The sequence below is a fragment of the Lacerta agilis genome, chromosome 8, assembly GCF_009819535.1.
Source record: "Lacerta agilis isolate rLacAgi1 chromosome 8, rLacAgi1.pri, whole genome shotgun sequence".
NCBI classification, from domain to species: domain Eukaryota; kingdom Metazoa; phylum Chordata; class Lepidosauria; order Squamata; family Lacertidae; genus Lacerta; species Lacerta agilis.
This window is the reverse complement of record NC_046319.1, coordinates 20,254,385-20,267,789: the sequence shown is the minus strand read 5'-3', so window position 1 is coordinate 20,267,789 and position 13,405 is coordinate 20,254,385. Positions and strand designations below refer to the sequence as shown.

At 49.6% G+C, this 13,405-nt stretch overlaps 1 protein-coding gene across 1 annotated transcript in view; it reads left to right on the top strand.

Annotated features, from left to right (window-relative positions):
* The first annotated feature begins 2,423 nt into the window (after positions 1-2,423).
* Positions 2,424-13,405, top strand: part of WNT4 (Wnt family member 4) — a 49,633-nt gene continuing 38,651 nt past the window's right edge. The window contains exon 1 of the mRNA XM_033156452.1: positions 2,424-2,541. Coding sequence (XP_033012343.1) covers positions 2,465-2,541 — 77 coding nt within the window. The 5' untranslated portion in view covers positions 2,424-2,464. The remainder of the gene's footprint in view (positions 2,542-13,405) is intronic.

The following is a 13,405-nucleotide window of genomic DNA, read 5'->3' as shown; positions in this document are numbered from 1 at the left end:
ACAGTAGATGGCGCCAGAGCCAGTGGCTGTTTGAGCAGCCAGGCTCTTTTTTATTGATTACATACAGACAGAGAGACACTGATCCTTTTGCTGCCAAATAACAGCAGCACCAGGAAAAATATACAACGTGCCCACATCACACCTTCATTTCAAGCTACCTGCACATTTCGGCCCATAACATTGTTTCTAAGAAGGAGCAACTCGAGACAATAATGGACTCCCTCGGAAGGTGGTGGCCTCTTCTTCACTGGAAAGTTTTGAAGCAGAGTTGTGGGGGGGCGGGGCGGGGCCTCTCTTCAGGGATTCTTTAGCTGCGTCTCCTGCATTGAAGGGGGTTGGACTAGATGGCTCTTAGGGTCCCTTCTAGCTCTACCATTCTATGATTCTAGTGGCCTGTGGACTTGAAGAAGAAGAAGAAGAAGAAGAAGAAGAAGAAGAAGAAGAAGAAGAAGAAGAAGAAGAAGCTCAGCATGTTCTCACTCAGTGCAAAGCAGCTTATATGGTACATCTTTTCCGATGACCCTTCTTCTACCAAAATAATACCGCAGGGGTGGGGAGTCTGTGTCCCTGCAGGTGTTGCAGGAGTACAGCTCCCATCAACCCCAGCCAGCATGGCCAAGGATCAGGCAAGATGGCAGCTGGAGTCCATCGAAATCCAGAGGTTCCCCATCCTATTACTAGTGCAAGCACAAGCTGAGGCATTTGGGGAAAGGCAACGGGCTTTAAAACAAGTATTTGAAGCTTCTCTCTCTCTCTCTCTCTCTCTCTCTCTCTCTCTCACACACACACACACACACACACTCTTTTACTCATCTACTGCAGCTACTCTGTCTGGGCAAGGAGACAATGGAAGGAATGCAGGCCTTCTCTGCATGGATTTTTAAAAGTCTGAAAAGCAGAAAGAACCACCACTGTAGGACAGGTCAAGGCCTGCCCGTCATTTCAGCCCATGCCAGTTTTCCTTGTTCTACCTTCGGCTATATACCCAGTTTAGCGGAACTCTGCTTATTTTGCATAAATTGCTGGTTCTGCTAATCCAGGGGAAGGGGAGAGCTGCAGCTGTCCCTGAACTCTCACCTGCTCAGCCCCACCCCTGTGCTGCTGAGGTTTCCCCTGGTAATAGGGCCTGCAGACTTTCAACCTTGTCCCTCTGTGGCCTTGAGGGCTGGAAACTTGACCTTTAAAAGGAAGGAGGGGGATTGTGTGGGCAGAGCTCTACACCCAACACATTTAACAGCCAAGAAGGTAGTACAGTACAGTTTATGTCCCAATCCCTTAAGAAACAGTTAAATGAGCTCACATAGCAAGCAGACCATTTAGCCCAGGGGTCCCCAAACTAAGGCCCAGGGGCCGGATGTGACCCAATCACCTTCTAAATGCGGCCCGCAGACGGTCCGGGAAACAGTGTGTTTTTACATGAGTAGAACGTGGCTATTTAAAATGCATCTCTGAGTTATTTGTGGGGCATAGGGATTCGTTCATATTTTTTTTCAAAATATAATCCGGCCCCGCACAAGGTCTGAGGGACAGTGGACCGGCCCATGGCTGAAAAAGTTTGCTGACCCCTGATTTAGCCATTCCCCTGGCTCACCCTGGCTAATCCTTTAAAGCTGTGTTCACTGCCAGAGCTGTCAGCTCTATATCATACAAAGCGAACCAAAAAGCAAGAACACCCAGGCACCTCTAATCATGCACAGAGTGCCCCATTTCTCAACCTTCACCCTTCCCCAGGCTAAGAAGTCCCCTGCATCTACATCCAGGAAGTTTGGACTTCCAAGGCAGAGAGATGGGAGATGATTCAGGCAAGCACTTCCCCTTTGAGAAAACACATGCGGTGAAAATAAAAGGAAGAGGGCTTCTCTGAGCTAGTGCAGAATGCTTAGTGCATTTCCAGAATAACCCAGCAGAGCTCTAGTTGCAGGGAGAGAGAACGAGAAAGAAGAGAAATGTGCTTTGGAAATATAGGCATAATTCAGAATTGCTCGGGGAAGATCGCCTCCCCGGACGCCCGCTCTCTTACTCGGGAGTAGCCCGCGCCGCTTTACTCCCGAGTAAGCCCCCTCGAGCCGCGCTGGGCCGGCCCGGGACGCGGACGGCAGCAAGCGAGGCGGCTCCCGGGCGCCGCGCGCTCCGCCTCAGGGGTGTCCCGGTCCCGCCCCGAGAGCCGCCTCCTGGGGCCGCGCCCCGCCCGCCCGCCGCTCCATCCCGGGAGCTCCTGGCTGAGCTGACAGTCCGGCTCCGCAGCTGCCGCCGGCGCATCAGCCCCGGCTGCGCCCTGCTGCTCGAGCCGTCGGGTCAGAGCGCCGGGCGGCCGCGGCAGCAGCACCTGAGCCCGGGCAGCCGCGGGTCCGGCTGCGCTGCGGCCCGCCGCCGACGCCGCCGGCCCCACGCCGGCCCTGCCTCCCGCCGCCGCGGCTCCGCTGCCCCTCCGTCCGCGCTCGCCCGCCCGGCCGCGCCGTCCAGGATGAGCCCGCGCTACTTCCTGCGCTCGCTGCTGCTGCTGATCCTCGCCGCCTTCTCGGCCAACGCCAGCAACTGGCTGTGAGTGCGGGCGCCGCGACGGGGTGGGAGGGAAGGTGGAGGAGAAGCCGAGCCTGGCCCGCCGGCCGAGGAGAGCTAGGGGCCGCCGGGAGCTGCCGACGCCGCGCTCGCTTGCAGCAGGTGCCGGCAGCCGGAGCAAGCGCCAGCCTCGCCTAGGCAGCCAGACTGCGGGCAGCGGCAGAGACGGAGCTGTCGAGGTTCCCTCTTCCTCCCTGGTCGTGTTGTCTGGCTTCACCCTGCTCGGGAAGGGGGATTGGGACCCCGAGCAGGTCCCATTTGCCTACCTCTGCTGCCTGGACGGGGTCTCTTTCTGGGAATTATCTGGCGCGCACTCCGTCCCTTCGAGGAGCCAGGGTTGGCGAGTGAGGCGCGCTGCTCTGCTTTTAGCTGCAAATGCACGTTTTGTTTTAAAAGTCGTCTTTCTGTAGGCAATGGTATTTTGGGACTCGAAGCAGCCTAGAGATCCAATCCCAGACCCTCCACCGGGAGGCTGCAGGGCGCTTTCTGCACACGCTCAAGGGCAGTCTTGCTGTGGTTGTTTCGCGGCCCCCCCCCGTGACCTTCCCTATCCCAGGATCGGGGTTCTTGGCCGTCTGAACCCCTTCAATGAAGCTCCAAGGGGTGTCAAGGCTGTAGGTCTCCCAGGCTAGAATTCTCTGCTCACTTTCCTGGGAGTAAGCACCATTGAATTCAATGAGACAGAAGAATTCCCACTGGATTCAAAGGGGCTTACTGTGCTGTGAGTACATTAGCCCCAGAAGCTGATTTGTGTTGTTTTATTTAATTGATGGCCTTTGACTCCTGGAACATGGGCAGCAGACAGAGGGCCTGACTTGAAGAGCTGGTGTGATATTTTTTTTCCAGGTTGGCCTACCTTGTGGGATCATTGTGACATGAAATAACCTGATGTATGTTAGCCAGAGTACATTGGCGAAAGGCTCTCCTGAACAAAAATGAGAATTTACTGTAGAGCAGTTTTCGGAACAGAGGGTGTGGTTTCATGGGAAAATCTGACACACACCCTGCGAAATTAAGTTAATATTATTATCCTTGATAAAACAGTGATTGCTCTGCAATCTCTCTGAGTGAACTTTTTAATGTCTAAAAGCAATAAAATCCACTGCAACTTTTATTTTTTTAAGTAAAAATGAGCAAGGACTGCAAGTGAAGACCTCTGCTTTTAAAGCCAATTCAGTTAAAAAGTTTTTCAAAATCAGGTTTTATTTTGTTTTCAGTTGGTTTAATAGTTCGGCACCAGGGCTGATAAGATTGTGAATTTGATGGCCACCTGTTGTACTTCCGACTTTGCTTAACCCAAACGCGAATTCTGCTACCCACTTTCTCCTCTGGGTGTTTCTAAATGCTGTTCCGAGTGTGTTAACTCTTGTTCACTTTATTGTGGACAATGCCACTTTTTATGGAAGGGGGAAGGACCTTGATGTGTTTCCAGGCTTGCAGAAAATTGGGTGCTGGGGAGAAGAATAGCAGACAGTTCCTGGGGTTTGTGTATACTGCAAGGGTTATGCTGTTTGGCCGCACAAATGTACACCTCTCAAGCTTTCGGAGTTAACTCCCCACTTAGCCTGTTAGCATTTTGCCGTCGAACACCCACGATGCTCAAGTTTTGCTAAAAGTCGCTTCGCCCTGTCAATAGAAGCAAATCCCACTTGGAAGCCAGTGCTGATGTAACACTGAAGAATCCGGAGGTTCTGCGCTGCTTAATTCACAGGTCTGGGTTCCAGAAGGCTGCCTTGTTGTGCTTGCTCATACGGCAAAGTGTAGTTTAAGAAAAATGTTCTGCTGCCACTGTCAGGAGCAGTGTTGCCTAGGAATCACAGGTGAGGAGAGTGTTGTTGTGGTCGGCTCCTGCTTGCCGGCATCCCATGGGCATTTGGTTGGCTTCTGTGATAGCACATTGAGGGACTAGACGAGCCACCAGCTTGCTGCAGCGGCAAGCCTCTTTCTATGTGCTTACGCACTGTGTGGCGTTCAAGAGAAGCCAAGCAAGAAACTGTGGCGTCTGGTAGTTTGCAAGGGCAATATCTAAAGGGTCTGTTGTTATGTTCTTTGAGGGAGACCCATTTTTGGCCCTTTGAGTCAACTTGGCTCAGTTCATTGGCTTGAAGTTTTCTGTTCTTGGGCTGTTTGCAACAGCATCTGCTACCCCATCCGAAAGTAGCTGGACTCTTAGTGTGTGTCTTTGCAACAGATCTAAAGAGAGGGAGCTGTGAAATTCTCCTATCTCCCGATGCCACTCAGTGCTAACCACCTTGTGGCATTGCAGTAGATAACTGAAGAAAGGGGTTCTCACCTGTCACTACCAGCCTCTGGTGTTCTCCAGATGGAAGGGTTTTCCTACCTAGTTAAAAACTCTTGGCTACCTGCAACGTTCAAAGCTGCTTTAGCAATGGTCCGATTTAAAGCTGTGAACAAGTCTGATTTGTTCGGGGGTTGGTGCCTGTTTTGAGGCAAGCCATTGAGGGACTTTAAACTGCACCGTAGGCCTATCTGTTTTGTAGAACTGTAGGAATGTGATGGTTCTGCACCCCATTCACCGCGTGCACACGGCTCAAATGTTACAATTCAGCTTTTTGTTTAAAAAGCATCAGTCAAGTTTCTAGGCCTCATGCTTTAAGAGTGGGTGGGCACAGAAGAAGGGTGAAATCCCAGAAGCCACAGAAATGGACAAAATACATTTATCCGGGGGGGGGAGGAGTTCTATTGGGGGGGGAGGACCTGTTAAGGCTTCCGGTTTTCTCCCTGACATGGGCAGAGCCAGAGTGAATCTATTCGCAGTGAGAGAAATAGCATCAAAAATGTTTGGCTTGCATGCTTTATCCAGCTTGTGGTTTGCCATGCATAATTAACCATAGATTGCTGATTTGGGTTGATGATTAACTTGAAGAATCCAAGATGGCAAATAACTTGGGTGGCTTTCAAAGACAAATGCGTGGAGGATGAAGCTATTGATGGCTCCTAGCCACAATGGGTAAGCTGTACCTCCACAGCCAGAACCAGTATTCCTCTGGATACCAGTTTCTGGGAATTGCAGGTGGGGTGAGTTGCTGTCATGCTCAGATGGGCCACTGGGAGAACAGAATGCTGGACTTAGATAGCCATTGGCCTGATCCAGCAGCCATGCTTGTTCTAAACTTGGTTGTAACCTACACAAGTGGAAGAAATAATCTTTTCCTCTTTCTAAAGTTGTAAGTGGGATCTTGTTTTTGCTTATTTTTTTTATTCTGGGCTATAATATACAAGACATAGAATAGTAGAGTTGGAAGGGACTATGAGGGTCGTATGTAGTCCAACCCCATGCAATGCCCAATCTTTTGCCCAATGTGGGGCTCAAACCCATGACCCTGAGATTAAGAGTCTGATGCTCTACCAGGTGAGCTATCTCAGTTATGTAGCACACAGCAGAAGAGCCCTCCTCCAACCCAGGAGAGGTATGTCTCACCATCTCTTTGCCAACTCTTAAAATGCTTTTTAAAGCTTTGCTTTCTTTTAATTTGAGCCTTTGTGGTGACATTTTTAGGCTGCTGTGGGGTTGGGGAGGAATGCTGTGTATTATGTCTTACTGTATTTTGTCTTATTTATTTTCAAGACGCCTTACGTTTGATTTTCAGCGCAGGAAAAAGGTGGAGTAGAGATGTCAAAACTCCTTCATAATGGAAATGTAGGGAGCTGCTTTATGCAGATTCAGACTGTTGGTCCATCTAGCCAGTGTTGTCGACACTGACTGGCAGCAGCTCTCCAGAGTTTCAGGCAGGAGACACCCCCAGCCCTACTTGAAAATGCCAGGAATTGAACTAGGACCTTCTGTATGCAAAGCAGGTGCTCTACCACAAGGGGCCTTGGCTGAATTTCCTTGCGGTGCTAAATAAGGCACCTGCAGTAAGGTGGCTCTTTGTGCAACTGCTGCAAGTTCTCAAGTACCATTTTTGCATTTGTTGCATGAGTTTTTTGGGTGCTGGGTGTTGTAACTAGTCCTAGATACCTCCTCCTTTCTCCCCCAGCCCTAACCCCCTGCAGCTGTTTTTTTTCTTACCAACACCAACCCATGGTTTTTAAAGAAAACAATCCAATCTGCATTTGTTGTTGTTGTTGTTGTTGTTGTTGTTGTTGTTGTTGTTGTGTGCATGCCTGCTGCAAGGCTGCAAGGGGGTGGGGGTGGCCCTGAGAGTTGAAGCGCTGTGATTTCACACGACTCTGCCTGCCTGCCGTCTGACTTACAAGCAGCCCAAGAGGTGGACCTGACTGTCAGCTTCCCTCTCCTCCTTAATCTCAGTGTTGCCCTTGCAGAACTCAGCAGGGGAAAAGGATGGGGACAAAACTAGAATGCATTCATTTTGCCTGCTGTTGGCTCTGGCGCCATCTACTGTTGGACTCCCTCCTTTCCATCCTATCAGTCCCAACGTGCACCAGCCAGGCGTGTTTACTGTGCATGTTTAATATGTGCATTCTGTGTGACATGCGTGCTTTCTGAGTGCACGGATCATTTGTTGCAAGCTAGAACACTTCCGTTGTGTTAGCCCCGTAGAGTCTCAAATAGCAGTGATCACACCTACGTGGTTGAGAGCAAGGCATGAGAAGTCAAGTTCAAAGTCTCCTTGGAGTCCTTTGGAGCACAGCTACAAACAGCTTGAGTGGATATGTGTTTAGGTCTTGGGCTGGGGTGGCAGTGGAGTTGTGCTGAAATTTTCTGAGCAGGGATTAACCAAGGCCCCCTATTTCTCCCCCATCACCCTTCCACAGTCACAACTGATGTGATCCGTACAAGCACGGGGCTGTAGCTCAGTGATTAGAGCATCATCTTTGCATGCAGAAGGTCCCAGGTTCGATTCCCGGCATCTCCAGCTAGGACTGGAACTCTCCCCCATCTGAAACTCTGGAAAATTGCTGGTAGACAATGGAGAGAATATTGGACCATGGTCTGACTGGGTATAAGGCAGCTTTCTGTTCCCATGTATGGGCAAAGTTGGCATTCTCCATGGTAGCACTCATGGCAGGGATTTGACCTCACTTTGGATGAACTAAATGCAGCTTGCCTGGTGTATCAAAGCTGCTAGGAGGTGGAGGAATGAACAGAGAATTTCCTATTCAGTAAAAAAAAAGATAAGGAAGAAGAACCGGAACCGTCCCACTGAATTACACCAAAGGCCTGTCTGTGCCAGTTTCTCAGCACATAGTAAGAGTTGCTCCCACAAAAGGTAACTATCCTCCTTAAAAGTTCACAAAGGAGATGGCTATCACTAGCTACTAGCTATGAACTCTATGGTCTTCCTCCACTGTCAGAGGCAGAACACATCTGTACTGAATTCTGTTGCATTAGGATCTGCTTGCGGGGGTTTCCCATAGGTATATGGCTGGCTCCTGTGAGAACTCTGGGCTATGACAGGCCTTTGGCCTCATCCAGCTTGACTCATCTTCTCTTCCCACAGTTGCCAACCAGATGCTTCTGGTAAGGACATGAGTGCCCTGGCTCTCTCCTGCTGTTGCTCCCCAGCAACTGGTATTCAGAAACAGCCAAAGCCACTGATGGTCTTGAATTTGTCTGATCAACTCTTAAAGCTGAGCTGGTAGCCGTATACAGTGGTACCTTGGGTTAAGAACTTAATTCATTCTGGAGGTCCGTTCTTAACCTGAAACTGTTCTTAACCTGAGGTGCCACTTTAGTTAATGCGGCCTCCCTCTGCCGCTGCACCGCAGCCACACGATTTCTGTTCTCATCCTGAAGCAAAGTTCTTAACCCGAGGTACTACTTCTGGGTTAGCGGCGTCTGTAACCTGAAGCATCTGTTACCTGAAGTGCCTGTACCCTGAAGTGTCTGTAACCCGAGGTACCACTTTGCCATGAATTCTACTATTTCTAGAGGGATAGCTGTGATAGTCTGTTGCAGGCAAAACATCGAGGAGCCCTGCTGTGACACTTTAAAAAGGTAAAGGTAAAGGACCCCTGACAGTTAAGTCCAGTCACGAACAACTCTGGGGTTGCGGCTCTCATCTCGCTTTACAGGCTGAGGGAGCCTACGTTTGTCCGCAGACAGACTTTCCGGGTCATGTGGCCAGCATGACTAAGCCACTTCTGGCGAAACCAGAGCAGCACACGGAAACGCTCTTTACCTTCCCGCCAGAGCGGTACCTATTTATCTACTTGCACTTTGATGTGCTTTTGAACTGCTAGGTTGGCAGGAGCAGGGACCGAGCAACGGGAGCTCATCCCGTTGTGGGGATTCGAACCGCCGACCTTCCGATCAGCAAGCCCTAGGCCCTCTTTACAGACTAACAAATGTACAGGGGTGCCGACTTGAATAAAATATCGGGAGAGGCAGGTAAGCACATAATCAATCACAAGACATGGTGCACACTCGCCAATTGAATGGCAACGCCCATCACCTTTGGGGGAGCCCAGCCCTCTTAAATATTGTTTTTTTGGGGGGGGGGTTGAAGTGACCTCGGTCCCTAGGAGTTCGCTCCTATGCAATGTATGTATTGTGGCAGAAGCTTTTGTGGACTTGAAGTCCATGTTGTCAGGTGGATGAAGCGAAATCTCAGCTGGCAGCTGGAGGTAGGACAGGCCACAAAGAAAGGAGGGGAATGTAAGGCGGGAGATGATTGGCAATGAGATCCAGACAAGTACAGCTGAGCTGGTGATAATTGAATTAGGTGATAGCTGAAAGGCAATGAGATGCAAAAGCAACAAACAAAAAAGTACAGTTGGTGATAATTGAGCTGGTGCTTAAATGTATGTGAAATATGCGCAGTTACCCTTTGCAGCAGCAAACCAGTGATGATTCACTCGGCACGGCTAAGATAATTGCGTTAAAATCTTCAATGATACAGGGAAACGTTATCTTTATTCAGACCCAAATGAATAGTGCTGAGCTTCTGGGTGAGTTATAATCCAGCAGTTTCACGCGAGAGTCTACCTTTCAAATTCTGCTGTCCAAATATGGCTCCTTTTGATCCCGAATTACATTGAAATTTTCTGCCAGATTCTGAATACTGCCACTTTTATTTCTATCAGATTGTGTGGTTTCTCCCCGCCCTACCCCAACCCCCACTCCCGGACCCACAAAGGGATTTGCCTGTTGGTGAATTCACTGACATTGGGGGAAGGTTCTAAAGAAAGCCACCCTCTCTGTCTCATTCTTTAGTCTATAATATAGGTTTAAAAAATATCAACCTTGCCCAACAGGGTTGTTGTTCAGGAATTTCTAAGATAATGTGCGTGATTCACTTCTAATCTGATCTATAGGTACCACCTTTGTCAATGGGGCTGCCTCCAAACTTACTTGGGAGTAAGTCCTATCAAGCACAGTATTTACTTCTGAGGAAGCACATATAGCAGGGGTCAGCAACCTTTTTCAGCCATGGGCCGGTCCACCGTCCCTCAGACCACGTGGAGGGCTGGACTATATTTGGGGGGGGGGAACAAACGAATTCCTATGCCCCACAAATAACCCAGAGATTTTAAATAAAAGCACACATTCTACTCATGTAAAAACACACTGATTCCCAGACCGTCCACAGGCCGGATTGAGAAGGCGATTGGGCCAGATTCGGCCCCCGGGCCTTAGGTTGCCTACCCCTGACATATAGGCTCGAGCAATTAGTCAAGCAGAAAGACAGCTGATAAGTACTGGGTTGGGCCCAGCCTTGGTCAGTAAGTGTGCCCATCGCCAACCTGGTGCCCATCAGCCCCAGCCAGTGTGCTGAGTAAGCCCTGCAGAACTGTGTGGGGATTGCTTTGTACAGGCTTGCACCGCAAACCATATAGATCTCCTTGTGATCATTTTATCTGCCCTGGGACTGTGGAATCAGAGTCGGGGGGTACCCCAGAGGCCATCTAGCCCAACCCCCTGCCAGTGCAGGAAATCTGCAGCTACAGCATCTGCTGGGTGGTCAGCCACTGTCTGCTCTGAAAGCTTGCTCACCTGCTTCAGGGCATATTCCAGGTTCCCTCTATGTGAGGGGATGGGTGGGTGCCTGTCTGTGGCCTCTCTGCCACCTTCCAGATTTCTAAGGGAGAGGAATTTTAATTATTTGTTTTTCACTTCAAGGGCTGCAGTCCCTTTGGGGCAACCTTCTGGGTGGGGTGGGGTGGGGGGGTGCAGATGCAAATGTGGGCAGAGCAATCAATGCAAACGTGACCTTTGTGCAATAGGCTAGTATCTCCACATTCTGACACACCCCTCTCTACGCACCATCCAGGCCAGTGAGAGATGTTATCAGAGCTCAGGGGCACATTCCAGCCAGGCAAAAACACTCTGGGAGGAGAGAGTCCCCAGGGCCAGATAGAGAGGCCTGGAGGGCTGCATTTTACTTCTGGACTGAGGTTCTCCACCCCTGTTTTAATGTACAAGACTTTAAGATCTCCCTCCCCCCCCCCAACCAAAAACGGCTTTTAAATAGTGCACAAATTAAACATTAATTCTGTGCAACTTCTATACATGACAACCACAGCTTAGGTCCAGCAGGATGTAAATACCATTTTACTGCTCACCACTGTATTCTGGGATCCCAGTGATTTCTCTTTCCCTCCCTTATTTTTATTTTATTGTTTTAAATGGACCTGGGCTGCTTTGGGGGGGGAACAGCTTTTGGGCCCCTCCAGACCTCTTTTTCATCACGCAGTCATGAGAACTTGCGATGACGGTATCAGGGCAGTTACACACGGTCCTGCTGTCAATACTGTTTTTGCACCTGCGGGGCAGATGTGTCGCTTCGTTTTCCAGCGTTTGTGTGCCCTGCTGAGATCCTGTCCCTTTTCGTGCCATAAAACTTTCCGGTTCATTTGATTTTTGTTTTTGGCCCGCTTTTGTTGTGCTGTAATGCAAGAGTGCCCCCCCCTCCGGACAGCACGGGGGCAGAGAGAGCCATGCAGAGCAATTAACAAAGGGAAAGGATGTGTGGACAGTCCATCGTGAATCCCTTAGTAATGCACTATTGTTGCATCAATGACATGCTCCAGAATGCACCTGCAGCTTGCTTCCCCACCAGTCTGGAAGAGCCTTTCATCTGGGGGGGGGGGGGAAGTGGGGTATAAAATATAATAGAATTATGGAACTGTAGTGTTGGAAAGGGACCCCGAGAGTCTTCTGGTCCAGCCCCCTTGTGATGCAGGAATCGCAAAGTCAAAGCAATGATTTAAACGGCTCAGGACCGCAAAACCCAAAGGACCACCTCTCCCCATATAAACTGTCCTGGACTCTGTGTTCATCCTCTGAGGCCCTTCTTCGTGCGCCTTGTCCACGTGAGGCCCAGAGGGTGGCAACACGAGAACGAGCCTTTTCTGTAGTGGCTCCTCATTTGTGGAATGCTCTTCCCGGGGAGGTTCACCGCCAGCCTTCATTTTATATTTTTAGGTGCCAGGCAAAAACATTTCCTCTTCAACAAGGTTAGCAGGCAGATGATAGATAGATAGATAGATTATAGATAGATAGATAGATAGATAGATAGATGATAGATACACACACAGAGAGAGAGAGATAAGATAGATACAGTGCTTTTTCTGGGGAGACACAGGGGTATTTATACCCCTAAACATTTTGTGAATCTTTGTACTTTTGTCCATTTACTGTATTTATTTTTCCCAATTTGAACTATAAAATGTTGATTTTCTTGAGTCAAAATGGGAGTACCTCTAAACTTTTTTTTTTTTAAGGCACTGGATAGATAGATAGATTTTATTATTTGTACCCTGCCTATCTGACTGGTTTGCCCCAGCCACTCTGGGCAGCTTCTAACACATATAAAAACATAATAAAACATTACACATTAAAAGGCTTCTCTAGCCAGGCCTTTTAAATGTGTCTGTTGGAAGGGGAGGTTTTGCTGTTGTGCCTTTAGTTACTTACATGTTTTTATCCTGTATTATTTTATTCTGTGAGCTGCCCTGAGATCTTATGATGGGGGGGGCAGTACCTAAAGCTAATAAATAAGTAAATAAAATTAAATGAATAAAGCAGGACAAACTATTGGCTCGTATCCTACGAGCCCTCATTGAAAGGTGTCTCCGGGGCTGGCTTTTGGAGGCGAGGACGGCCTCTCTAAGTCTGGGCTTCCCGGCACAGCTGTCCTTTTGATGTCGTTCTGACAGTGACTCTCAACTGGGAGCCCCCGAAGTGTGTGTGTGTGTGTGTTTGTGTGTGTGTGAGTGAGAGAGAGACTCAGACTCGCCAGGCGCAGTTCTTTGAGCTTGTCCTTCAGAAGGGGTGGGAATGGGGTGGGGGGAACCTTGCTTATTTATCAGCATCCAGAGTTCCTGCCGAGCCTGTTCCTTTTAAATCCAGCTGGCCGCGTGGGGGCTACAGCTGTGCGTGGAGGGAGCTGAGTGGTTCTGCCTGCCAGGAAGAAGCAAGATAGGAGCTCGCTCCATGGAGATGGCACATCTGCTGCGACACCTCCAGCACCCCTTCCCGAAATCCTGGGGAACCAGTGCCAGGAAATACAGACAGTACCGAGCTTAGAACTGACTCAGTGGAAGACACAGCCTCCGAGATCCCCGAGAAGGGCTATTGGCATCCCTACATATTTACAGCAGGCTGTGGATAAGATGGCAGGGCTGTGGCAAGCGGGAGGTTTGTGTAACTTTTGGAGAAGGTGCCGTAGCTCCATGATAGAGCATCTTCCTTGGAACGCAGAATCGTAGAGCTGGAAGAGGGACCCCGAGGTTCATCTAGTCCAACCCCATGTAATGCAAGGATCTTTTGCCCAACCTGGGACTCAAACCCACAGCCCTGAGATTAAGAGTCTCGTGCTTTTCTGACTGAGCTACAAGGAAGGTCCCAGGTTTGGTGGCTGACATCTCCAGGCAAGGGCTGGATGGGTCCCCTGTCTGAGACCCTGGAGAAACACGG